This window comes from Copidosoma floridanum, unplaced genomic scaffold (assembly GCF_036245765.1).
Source record: "Copidosoma floridanum isolate Cflo_tuat_1 unplaced genomic scaffold, Cflo_Japanese_pri ptg000030l, whole genome shotgun sequence".
Classification (NCBI taxonomy): Eukaryota; Metazoa; Arthropoda; class Insecta; order Hymenoptera; family Encyrtidae; genus Copidosoma; species Copidosoma floridanum.
Genome location: NW_028321907.1, coordinates 14,686,973 through 14,700,652, shown reverse-complemented (window position 1 = coordinate 14,700,652; position 13,680 = coordinate 14,686,973). Strand labels below are relative to the sequence as shown.

Below are 13,680 nucleotides of genomic sequence, written 5' to 3'. Positions count from 1 at the left end.
GCAAAATTTTCCACCGCAACTATGAATGGTAATTTGAAGTGCTGCAGGATTGTTGTACTACGTGCATTGAGCCTATACCAGATGTTGCTGTGGTTCATGGCTTGAAAATTGTGGCGTACAATAGACGCGAACGAAAAGTTGTAAGTGAGCTCAGCCCAATTACTTACCTATACCTACTCACTCAAATAGCCCTGTACGTGTACACTTTGTAAGTAGAGATTTTTTTTTCATTTAACTAATGACGACGCATAAATTACTCTGTCAGTCGATGCCGTAAGTCAAGTACTGACCGCAGGATGGACTCTAATGATTAAAGGAGGCGTATACATCAATAGTATTTGTAGCTGACTAGAACGTCAAGTTACTGCCATTGGGTTATTAAGACTTTTTTTTTCTTTAGTAAAAGAAGCTAAATACGATGAAAAACATACATTGAATGCTTTTGATTTTCAAATATTGCGTTGATAACAAAGCGTTGTATGAAAGTGATTTCCTTTATTACGTTATACCCACAAGTGATTAAGTATTTTAGTATTTCATAGATATCATGAATTAAATTTGATTTAATAGTCTATTTTTATGTATTTTATACAATCGTCTAAAAATATTTGAAGAAGTCATTTAAAAAAGTTGTACATTATTACATGTGTATAAAATTTCACTTTGTATACAACTTTTCCATTCACCGACGTCTAATAAAATTTCATGCAAGTTTCCGCATTTTCTCTAATAGTTCGTTGACAGTTTTCTCACAAGTCAGCAAAAGCGGCTTTTTTTCTCTTCTCCATAGGCCCCGACTCGATCAATCAAAATAATCGAAAGCACTATCAGCAAAATAAGTATTAACCGACTATAAGTCGAGGTACTAATGAATTAACGGGTCAACGAAAAACCAGTCCATAAAATTTACCGTGTAAAAAAGAAAACCACCTCGAAAAGCCGATCCCAAAAGCGTTATGTACTCGCCTGCACGTGCGCTCTCGACGTACCCATGCAGTTACTCTCGACTGACATTTTTTCGCAAACCCGATCGCTTCCTGGGCACACTCTCGCTGTGTACCTGGCGGACTACGAGAGCAAGGGAGAGAGAGAGGTGGAGCTGCACCGTTACGTGATCTTCCAACTAGTAGTTCAGTACGAGCCTTAGGGTAAAGGCAAGCATTCTACATACACGCTCCTGTTGCTGTTGCGCGTGAAAGCGCGCGTGCAGTAGCGGTGGGTGCAAAGCCCATATAGAAGCGCTGTGCAACTCCGTGGCCAGTTTCTTCGGGGTCCTTCCAAAATCCTCATCACGTACAAGAGCGGGCTGTCTGCAGTAGAGACATCGTTGTGTTAAAACGTTTCATACAACAGTCTGTGTTATTTGGTGGCACTATGTGGCGCATAGTAAGTGTCCTTAAGAGAGTGTGGAGGTATCGCCTCTTTTGATGGGGGCTTAAGAGAGTTGCTCACACTTCTTACGATTTTTTTTTGATAAGTTCAATTTTGACAGAGATTTTTGTGTAAGCGAGAAGGTAAACGTTGCGTGTTGAACTGTCTAAGTTTCTCTTCTATATATTTTATTATCATCATCATCTTCATCCTCATCATCATTATTATATATTTAAGCTTTTCAACTATACGATGAGTATAAATCATATAAAAAAATTTATGTTTTTCTAATAACTGTTATAGAAAAGGATAAATGAGGTTGTTGACGGACTTAAATGACTTAACATTGTTTGTCAATACAATTAAAAAATAGAATTCATACTTAATAATTTAATTTTCCTTAAAAATAATTTCTCGCTCATTTTATTGACTTTCCAAGATACAAGGCAATGGTACGACACTGAATAAACTTTTCATGTAAAATCAAATTAGATTAGATTGATTACATATTTATTGACTTACGTATTTTAGACTTTTTAGTAAGCATTTTAACCATTTCGTCTAACTAATTACTTTTTAGATTTAAAAACATTTTTTAAAGAGGAAACAATCATTTTGAATGAAAAATAATGTCGAAACAGTTATAAAATTATAATACAACGAGGGTTATATAATTCTCTGAAAGTACGAAAATACTCGGAGAATTTAAAACGAATAATCACTTTCATACTTTGCAGATTGTGATGTGTTTTTTGTTTTCAACATGCACAGGTGAAAGCTCGAACAAAATTATCAGTAAGTTCCTGTAATTATCTAACTTTTAATATTCCCAGTTAGTAAAACGACTTCTAACCGAGGCTTTTCCTCCATTTGTTTGAGATCACGTAGTCCAATAATAATTGGTTACCAGTTTTAAACACTATTTACTTGAAAGTCGCTTACGTTACTTTTAGTATTGCCGACAAAATTTTTTGGGATTTCTCTTTCATAATAATAACAAAAGAAAATAAAAAATAAACGCCCCCATCAATTTTAGACCATGCTCGACTTAGGCGGCAAAGTCACGAGGAGCCACAGCATGTCCCGCTCCAGCACATCAACTATAGGCCATACAATGAGGCACCCGATAAAATCAAGCAGCTACTGAAGCTCCAGCAGGCCAGGGAACCACTGGTCTACTTAGCTGCCCAGCCACCCCCACAGCTTCAAGCAGCCTCGGCCCCTGGAATCCACAGAACGCCACCTCCTCAACAGGTCCAACCCCAGCAGCCTCTGATTCAACCAGCGCAGTACAGCCCTAAGGTAAAGGATAAGCTTTTTTTCATATCTTGGGTTTATCCGTGTTTATTTTCATTGCATTACGAAGAAATTCTTCGGATGATGGGAAGTGCTTTTGCCGGTGGATGTAACAGCAGTTGGTATAACAACAGTAATTTATTTTTAGTGATTGACAAGTGTCATAAGCAAAATAAATGCGGAATAGTGTAAGTAGTCGGTAGAAACTCCATAGTGTACTTTCTCTAATATCCATGCATGTTTGAACGTGTATTCAAAGTAATAGTGAAATGATATTTTATCATGCTCCGGATGAATTGACGTAACATGGAATTTTCCATAGCAATCTTATGATCTGGTTCATCACAAGCTCTATTTATGTCTGACCATCACGTGTATATGTACTGTCGAATTCCAGGTTCAGTACAATCAAGCGCCACCGCAACCGACGTACAAGGGTATCCAGGCGATTCAGGCGGGCGCTCAGCCAGATTCGCCACCTGCCTCCCAGAACTACTACACGCCTCAGTACAAGAGCCAGTACAACCTGCACCAGCAACAATCCCAGCCTAACGCCTTGCCAAATGCAAACTACAGGCCCGTATCTGCCGTACCACCGGCTGGTCTTTTGGGTCAATATCGGGGCGCCCCATCGCCGCAACAGCCCCCTGCACAGTTTCCAAAGAACTTACCGCCCCACATTCAAAAGATCATCGAGTCCCAGCGGGCATATCAAGGTGGGCCTATGTCACCGATATTGACGATCGCTTACGATAAGAGGTGGAAAGCGAATTGAAGAAATCGGGGTGTCACGTTGCTTATTTTTTCTTTTTTACTGATTCAAATGAAACTTTCACTACTCAATTATAAAAATGTTTACAAACGAAGAGTTGCTGTATGATTCAAATGTTGAAATAAAATACTTCCATCAAGTCTTATCTGAGATGAATAAAAAAGTACTTACACGAAATAAAGTAGAAAATCGTTATCGACTAATTCTTCATAATAACCATACGATCAATGCATAGACACTCACCGATTCTTTAAATTCTGCTTTCAGGTTAAGGGTGAGCAGTTCCCCCTCAATAACTCCACCCCAACGATTGAGATATCAAGCAGTTAAAAAAAAAACCAAGATACTTATCAACCATCCAATTCCCTTCTCTCAAAATGGAAAAAAAACATGCGCACGCCATTGCATTACCATTATACAACTAAAACAAACAAACAAACATGATTACGCGTATACTGTGTTATATTATGTGAAAAAAGGTTTTACTTTGAGTTGAAATAGTAATAATAATAGTAGTGATAATAGTCATAATAATAATAATAATAATAATAATAATAATAATAATAGCAATAATTATAATTATAATAGTAACAATTATAAAATAAATGTAACATATCCAAAAAAAAGTAGTAACAACAACAACTAATATCACCATTCATTTTAACGTAATTAAATAAGTGTGTACAACAAATAGCTTATCGTTATGATACATTTTAACGAGAAAAAAACCATCAAAGAGAGTTCAACTCACATAAATCGAGACGCGTGATCGAACTCGCTCATGTCAACAAAATTAGTCCACCCATGGGCGTATATGTGAGTGTAAGCTTTAAGAATCCTTTCACCCATTTCTCTCACTCCCTCTTTCTCTCTCTCTCTCCCTAGGACGAACGCACTCTACTTTTAGCCGTCGTGCTAAACAGAGAGAAAGAGTGCGACGCTCAGAGCACACTAGCACAGCTGTGCCTAATCTATCCTTTTTCGTCGCGTGACCCCGTGCATGCATACATATACAAAAACGAGAAAGAGAGAGAGAGAAGCTGCTTAATATGTCACTCGAGAAATCAAGGTATCATCGCACCGGTGGTTGCACACAAGGGGCGTATCTGGCAACGCGTCGCTGATGTGGCAACTCGATGACTACCATCCTCCCTCTCTCCCTCCACCTCAAACGTGTGTCCTTTTCCTCGAAAAGTTTAGGTACGGCCAACCCCCAATAGGTCTTTGTCGCGTGTGTGGTGCGCTGGCTCGATGGGTTAAAATGAAAGAAGAGAGCGAGATACGCACGTATAAGTTTGTGGTCTCTGCTCTGTACATTATATCAATGAGTATATTGAAAAAAAGATGCCGAGACGCCCTGAATTGTTTGTGACACGTTGGCGGAAGGGTTTAGGCAAGGGTCTGAATATTTGTAAGTTAAATAAGTTGCTTGGTCAATCGTTTGAAGTGGGAGATCAGCGCTTAGCGGCGATGGGCGGCAGAAAAAAGTAAATGCCAAAAAGTGATCAGGCGATTGCTCTGTTTTTACAAGTATTATTGAATCTTGTATTGTTTCGAAAAATAAAAAACTTTGATTAATGATTTAAAATTAATCGAAAAATATTTCAGTATAAGTGCACACAGAAAAAAGAGCTAAACTTAAAAACCCCGTCTTCCACTCTGCCGTTTCATAAAAAAAAGCGTAAGCGCCAATAGGATTAAGTTAGAGAAGTTCAGAAACTATTTGTATTGAAATAATGATGATGATAAAACTTATTACAATTTAAAGTTTTCATTTGTATAAATGAGTGATGATATTTTAATTTTTTTATAAGAAAAATCAAATTTTTCGTAAGGAAATGTGAAAGTATCATTAACATTTGTGACTTCGTAAATTTTTTTTTTTTAAGTGGTCGTAAATACTTAAGAAAGAAATCGAGCTGATCCTTAGTTTTCAAATTTAAAAAAGTGTAGGTGCACCGAAACACACAAATGTGATGGTTACACTTTTTTTTGTAAGACGGTCGTTCTATCCTGGGATACAGTTGCAGAGGAAGAAAAGCGTAGGTGCTAAAGGTTCCTTTGATTTGGAATTCTAAGCTAAGTTCACTAACTTAACGTGGGAAAAAGTGTAAGTGCTCTTACGTTAGCTTTTCTGGAATCGTTTTTCAAATTTATGGCCCCTTTTTTATCGTTTTTATTGTTCTTGATTCAATTATTCATAATAAAGTAAGCTATAAAATTCTAAAGAATGTTCCAGCCATTCTGTTCAATTTTGGACATTTTTTATATATTTTATATTTTCTTACAGAAATGTCTAATGAATGTAATGGTGTAGGTAAATCAATTTCATCAAAAATCTTACTTCTGATTTTTTCCTTTTTTTCCATGGGACGTCGGCATTCGCTCTCCAACCCCAAGCACATAAAGCATTTATCATTGAACAGACGTGCCCAGTAAATAAAAGAAGATACAAAAAACGTTGCAAAATGCAGGAAGAGTGTAAGTGAAGAGCAAGAGAGAAAAAAAAATGAATGCGCGCACGTGAGAGAGCGTGAAAGAAAAAGCTTGTATTTGAGAGAAAGTCGGGGGGAGAAAAATGAGGGAGAACGAGAGAAAGAGAGAGGTCGGGGATTTTTCGCTCGCATTGACAAAGTGATGCGACTGCGCGCACACGCCCCAGCCAGCACAGCAAAACTAGACGCTAGTATACCTATATGCGTTGGACGATGATGTCTCCCCTTGTGCCCTTCTCCCTATATATACATATACACGCATGTATTATAAAGCTGGCGTACAAACTGCCAAGAGGATTAGCGAGTCCATTAAAGTCGCGGACTCTATTATCCGGACTATGAACGGCCACAGTGACATCAACCGCTTGCCATTGGCATAGGGTGACGTGGAATTCTTTTATGCGCCCAAGCGCTTCTCTCTTTCTCTCTCTCTCTCTTTCTTCCCTCCATTCGCTTATGCGGGATCGAGGGGGTCGAGAGACTCTCGAGTGCGCATATATGTATGCATATATACTTGTGTACACAGTAAGAGATTCTCTCTCTCTCTTTTAACTTTTTTCCTCTCTTTCTCTCTCTTTCTTTCTTTTACTATTCACCGATGAAATTCGAGCGTTTAACGCGCAGGTAAACCCTCACCGCGAGCCCGAATTATTCAAACTCATCTTTGTGTACCACTGAACTAATATTTATTTACTGTCCTGTGAGAAATAAAGGTATTCAGAATAAACCTTCCTTTTCTATACATACTTTTTGTGGCTTCGAAATTTTGTGATGATTCAGTTTTGAAAAGTTGTGCATCTGCATACAATTTTTGACCGATGTATCCTTTTGATCATGACTATAATTTCAGTACGCCAGTTTTTGATATAAGCAGACTTTCCCAACAGAAAAAAGAAAAAAAAAAATAATAAAAAATAAAGAATTCAACAGAGAGACATAAAATCTCGGAAAACTGTCATCTATAAAAGAATGATGGATCAGCCGTAAAGTTAAGGCAACATTATCACTTTATCTTTGTTTTTGTACTCAATAGTAGTACAATCGAAATAGACTTTAAGATTTGCCAGCATATCAAGACGTAAAAGTGCTTGTAGCATCGCGTTTCTCACTTTTTCTGCTGTTGTGTTTGGATAAGAATCTCTCGCCATTGCTTTGACGAGACCTTTCTTACCGTTCGATCGCGCGCATATTTCAGTTTTAACGAAAGCAAATTCTCGCCAGCTCGGCCTTTAAGTACGTGCGAACAGAGATACTGAACGCGCCACTGGCAGGGGGTCACGGAAGCAAATTACAAAAGGAGGATTACCGGCAGCTGGCCTACTACTACTATTACCACCACCACTACCATACACGTACACACATAATATAACTCATCGAGTAACCATCCCTTCTCCTGTCCATACGCGTGTTTATCCTTCTCTCTTTACCGCTGCCACATGCACAAATTATCTCTCAGAAGCATATCTTTTTCTTTTAGAAATCTGTCATTCTTGCTCATGCATGTATGAATTCCTCATGTTCTCCCTATACATATGGGTACACCCTTCCATACACGCATCTCTCATGCCTTGCCTTAAATACGGTGTTCTCTCTTCTGTTTTGTCATACGTACATGAACTAAATGATACACATATATACGGTAATCATCCCTTCCTCCTGTATCCTTACTGCGGTTTTATTTTTCGCTCTTCAGTCCCATCAGAACGCGGGGATTTGTGACTGAGACCCGCTCGAGGGTTCTTTTGTTGAGCATATGCACCACAGCGCGACATTGCTAACATAATTATCGGAGTTATAACAAGCCAAACCAAGAGTTATTCGGTATATCTATACCTACCAGCGGACTCTCTGTCATAGTTGAAAGGCGTCTATTCTGATATATATACACTTAAAAAAGTAGTCGTAGTGGTAGTAGTGGTGGTGGTAGTGGTCGAGGCAATGGAAAGGATTTCAGAGATAAAATCGGAGGACGCGTGCTCTCGATCACAGTATGGTGTATGGGAGGTAGCACAGATAAGGTTCAAGCCCCAATTAGATAAGATCACGCGACGGGGCGCGAGTCGTCGATTATGATGATGTGTACATGTTTGGATGGATGGATGGATGGATGGACGAGGGGATGATTTTAGGCAAATTGAGAGGATTATTGAATGGTGAGAATAGAAGCTGGTGTGCTTAAGATCTCAACTACTTTGTGCGGTGATTATTCAACCAGCGCTGCCAAAGACTAGTACTTTATTCGATGAGACCTAACATGAGGTCTTGTTTGGGGCTTTTTGCGCATGTACGTTAATGACAATGCTAAGATTATATTCAAAAAATCCCTGTACGTTGCAAACTTCTCTAAATGGTTAAATAGTACATTGTAAGATAAATAAACATGTCACATGTTTTAAAGTTTATTAAAAACAATGTAATGAATAAAATTTTGCATTATTTAGGTAATTTTTCATTATTCAATAGTAACATGCAACTGTTAGACGGCGCAAAAAATGATGCAGAGAAATAACAGGATTCGAGAGAAAGTATGGCAACAGGTTTTCCACGGATGGGAGTCATAGACGCCACATAAAAAGGCGTACCGCCAGTGACCAACCCCAATTACATCAGCTAAAGAGGTGAATGCGTTGCGATCGAAGGCACTTTCTTTGTATAAGTATGTGCATGAAAAATATATGGGTCATTCTACCAAAAATCATCTGTTTCATATCCCATTCAATTATAATGTCGTGTAAGGAGATCTTGATCTGTAAACTTTTTTTAACATTCAATAGAGTTTTTCTGATTATGGTAAAACAGAATTCAAATCATAAAATATTTATTCTTTTAGTTTGATGCAAAAAAAAAAGAGACTAAATAATATGAGTAAGAGAAGGTTTTATTCAAGACTTTGGTGCTGTTTGAGTTGCTGGACCGAAATTTAACAAACTCAGCAGTTCTACGCAAAGTGCGTGTTGAAATACAGCTGTCACGTACATGATGCAAGTGTACGGCGAACCTCAATTTTTATTTGGCGCATTACAATCTCGATTTTATGACGTTTTTATCAGAGATCGTAACTCTCCTGTTTGTACTAAGAGCCCGTAACGCTATCCGTAACGTTAGTATGGGAAAATTCTTTTTTAGCGGTGCTAAAAAAAATGATGACTCGTTTTTGTCACTAACAGTGAAAGAAAAATATTAGTAAAATTCAAAACTTTTTTTTAGTCTTTGTCCATTTCAGTCTTCAGAATATTTCGATTTTCGTAAAATGACCCATGTATGTATAAAGTGAGGCCAGCTCGTTTCATAATTCTTCAAGTATTCTCTTATTTCTTGGGTCTCGGCATGCATTTGCAACATAATACGCGATTGGCTGGTGGATACACATATGATTATATCCAGTATTCTCGTAAGTCCGCATGCAAAATTTATTAATAAATGTCTCCAACCACTGCACCACAAGATTATCCCAAATGTAAGTAGCATTAGCACTAACTAGCTGTGCTGATCATGTTCATAGAAGTTTTGATAATGAGTATTTCTACAAAATAATTAAACAAATTACTTGGTTATTTGATTTTTTAGCTGAAATTGTAAATGCCTAAGCTTTAATGGATATTAGCTACGTATTGGCAATAGGTTGGCTTTGTTTATGATATAATGGTCGAATTATTACAAGCGTTTATGGATGCAGTTATCAATCCAAACTTTAACGAGTAGTTCTTCAAAATTGGTTGACGTTAAAAACTGTAAAAAAACGTTGGTGGTCCTAAATTTTACATAAACTACTATAACACTGAAATCGAATCCAAGTTTCTTACTTTCCTAGCACGTCATGAGTTTATTTTTTCCAAAAAAATAACCCAATTATGTAAACTAAATATCAAAAATCTAAAAACTCCGTGATTCATAGCAAAAGATCTTAAGCTTTTAATCCTTCAAAAACATACTATGTTTAAGATTAACATCTTTTAATCTAGTAAATTTAGTAAAAAAAGCTTGTAACTTTTATAGAGTAAGAATTTAATATTCCAAATTAGATGATTAAATGAACTTTTTATCGAAATCTCCTTCATCACATAATCAAAGCAACATAATCCCAATAAATTGACGCTATAACTTTAAAACATACAATAATTACTTACGTAATTTTCCCTCATCTTATAAAGTGAGCTTTATAACCTGGAATACCTTATGGTGTGAGCTTTTAAACTCCACTATCCTTTAATTTTTGGCCCTAAATTTTTATGAGCCTCTTATGTAATGAGTAAAATTACATCAAATTTAAGAATCTTAAATCTTCTAAATCTTTACCACTTACTCCGCATGTGTAAAATGTGTTAATTAACTTTTTTTTTACAAAATCTTACTTAATTAGGATTGAGCTAATGAGAACGTGATAATGAATTTTTTCAAAAAATCTTTTTGTGTAAATATACATTAGTCATATAAATCCTGTAATTTTCAATACCTCAAAGCTTAGGCATATTATTGGTATGAAAAAAATTTGTACCGTCCAAACACTTAAAAAAAATCACATGCAATCAAATATATGTACAAACTCAATGAATCCATGTATTAATCAATCAAATGAAAGGCACGACTAACCGAAGAGACCATCAGAAGGACGGTCGCGTATGGGTATACATTATAATACAGAAAACCATCGTTCGTAGCTAGATTGAATTTTTGCGTTTCTGTTTGCCAAGACACAGAAGCTGTAGCCATACACTCGGCCATACATACATACGTGTAGAGAGAAAAAGCGAAAATTGATCGACTGCGAGTGAGCCGCAGAATATATATATATATACATGGTAAGAATTATAATCGTGCGAACGTTCGATAATTGCACTTAATCCTGGGGGCACTCGTCTGTACTCGCCAACCCTTCTCTACATGCAGTACACACATCTCTTGTCCTCCCTCGCGAGGCATATGCCTACGTGCGTGACTGGATCTGCTCTTTTGCTGCTGTCCTTCTTTTTCAGATCCCTTTTATTCTCTCTACCTCTCGGAGTTTCAGTTAGCTCTGACGCCGTGATCGCGCATTACATTTCTATCCAACACAACTTTGTATATAAATGCGAATTACGTAGCAGCAGCAGCGTTGGGCCAACGCCGTTGCCTCTTGAAAGCGCGCATGAATTTATATTACAAACAGAGGGAGGAACATGTATGGGGATGATGCGAGAGACAGAGCCGCCGCACTTAACATTTTTTTGTCAATAGTAATCTACAATATCTTTTTCTTTTATATTTATTTTATATTTTTAATAAAAGGATGACAAAATAGATGGTAAACTTAAACAAAGGTTATTAGCGATTGAAACGTGATTGAAGAATTGGTTAATTGTGAAGGCACAGTTTGTTGGATTTGATTCCACGAACAAATATGGAAATTTTTGCCCAAAAATTTTGGGTTTTGTTTTTCAGTTGGTATTTCCGGGGACATCTTTGTTCCATGTAAAATTTCTACTCGGTGCTGGGAAAATACTATTTCAAAAGTAGAAATAAATTACTTCTGTAGACTTTTTTTTTAACAACGATTCACAATTATTTCTATTACGTTTCTTCGAATGGATGAGAAACTCTTTTCGTAAAACGTGGCATAATCAAAAAATTTTACAGTTGATTGAATTTTAAACACTTATTTCTGAAATAGCATCATATTCTTCCATTAAATATCAAAATAACTTATTATATAACTTGATTAGTATTGAATCCCAAAATTTTATTTGTCATCACTATCACAGAAAATGTTCAAAGATTGATTGTCACCAGACTGAGCCTTTTTATCCACTGCGTAATTGATGAGAGCATTATCACCTCGTTTTTTTGGCAGGTTTTCAATTGTATTAAAATGTAGAATTAATTGAAATGAAATAAGTTTACACTACGAAAATGATTTGGAGTTTCAGCCACTTTTTCGTTGCCTTCGTAGAAACAATCAAGTAAAAATCTGTTTTTTATTTAAGTTCATAAATATATAAAACAACAAATTATCTTGAAATTTATTTATTCGTTCATTTCAAAATTTTAGAGTACACTGCATCGCATACATTCTTATTAGAATAATTTTATTCTCGATTTCATTATTACTTGTCCATTTACTTATTTATTGTGTGGCGTTTGGAGGAAAAGTTAACAAAGATTGCAAAGATTTAGCTATAGTTTATAAAGATTCAGAGTCAAAAAACAGCCAGAAAAATCTGTATTTTGTTGGATAGTGTGGTGTTCAAGTTGGACAATAAAATGTAGTCCCAATAATAATCTGCAAAGCGTGTCTAACATAAATATTATTAGAAGAAGCATCATCTATGACAAAGCATCAGTAAGCATCCAAAGTTTTCTTTACATTTTCATCTTAACCTTCTTTCATCGCAAAATACAATCCTGATACAATCTGACTTGACGAAAAAAATTGATTGAATGAAAGTAGGTTAAAGTTAATCATCTCCTTGCATCAACCTCTTATAGGCACCCCTGCACATACGAAATGCTCCTGTTTGTCTTATGCGTTATCCAGAGCTGTCGGCGTCACGATGGCACATGAGTCTTTCCCTCTTTCTCCATCCCTCTTTTCTCTGCCACTCGCTCTCTTTGGCTTTTACTTTGCCAACAATACGAGTATACGTATATGTAAACGCACACCCATTGTATGCCATGTATACATGCTCCAAGCCGAAAGGAAAAATTCAAGATGGCCGTGACTTATCCTTCCCCAGCCAATCACGGCGCACGTAGTTGACAGCTGGGCGCTTCTATCTCTCCCTCTTCCAGTTTCTCTCTCTATATCTTTCTTTCTCTTGGGCACTGTGATTTCCGAACCCATCTGAGCAAAGGGGAAACATGAGTGAGAAAGAAAGAGATAGAGGTGCGGTACAGGGGGAGGAGAAGGGGGAAGGGGCCAATCATCCTGCCCTTTTCTTCCGGATGGAGCATGTGTATATGGTTAACGTACTTGCATATGCGGGCCAACATCAGCAGCCGGTTCTACCAATGTAGACTCGCACAGGAGTGTACGTACCTATATGTATATATGAAGCTAGCTTTCTGATTTTTGCCTTACGTGCCCCGAAAGTCAGCCATTGTGTGCAAGAGGCTAACATCGGAGCCAAACGCAAGGCGAGCCTTCTTTTTTTATTCTTTCTCTTTCGTCAGCGATACGTTATCCCTCTGTATAGACGGATATCCCGAGACTTACTGGCTCGCGGATTCTCAAAGCCGTATATACTACATGCGTGTGTGCCCATTATATACGAAGGGAGGCTTCTCCTTGATTCAAGCAGCCACGAGGCGCAAGGCGCAAGCGTTTGTGCAGCACAAGTATAAATACGGATCGTGCGCATTATTGTCCATGTGCAATGTACAAGGATATGCGAAGGAGAGATTCCTCTCTCTTTGAACCTAATGCCCTGTTTTGTAGTGAGGCGAGGCTTTTTTCTTTTCTGTCTCGCGTTCTTTCTTTCTTTCGAGATTTTCACTCTGCCCCGTCTCTCTTTTTCGCTCTTTCTCTTTTCCTCTGTAAATAGTAAATAGCTACGCGCATTCACTTTTATTGAAGCCTCTTTTTTTATAATACATGTGAGCATGTATACCTGAGATTCGATGTGACTTGTTGGCCCACGTTTTTAACTCAAGGTTTATTCGAACGCTTTACCTTGAGAATACATATTTATTATGATTTCGCTGATGTATTGATACTAGTTAACTTGCTGATTGTGATGATTTACAACAACTAATCGGCAGTATATTTATATA

At 37.2% G+C, this 13,680-nt stretch overlaps 1 protein-coding gene across 1 annotated transcript; it reads left to right on the top strand.

The window, feature by feature from the left end:
• The first annotated feature begins 21 nt into the window (after positions 1-21).
• LOC106639582 (uncharacterized) lies at positions 22-3,442 on the top strand. The gene is made up of 3 exons (XM_014353277.2): positions 22-28; positions 2,408-2,673; positions 3,065-3,442. The coding sequence occupies exons 1-3, from the start codon at positions 22-24 to the stop codon at positions 3,440-3,442; spliced, it is 651 nt and encodes a 216-aa protein (XP_014208763.2).
• Positions 3,443-13,680: the final 10,238 nt, after the last annotated feature.

Coding starts and splice junctions, on each gene's coding strand:
- LOC106639582 (XM_014353277.2), top strand. Junction 2,674..3,064: donor CAGCGCAGTACAGCCCTAAG/GTAAAGGATAAG, acceptor GTCGAATTCCAG/GTTCAGTACAATCAAGCGCC.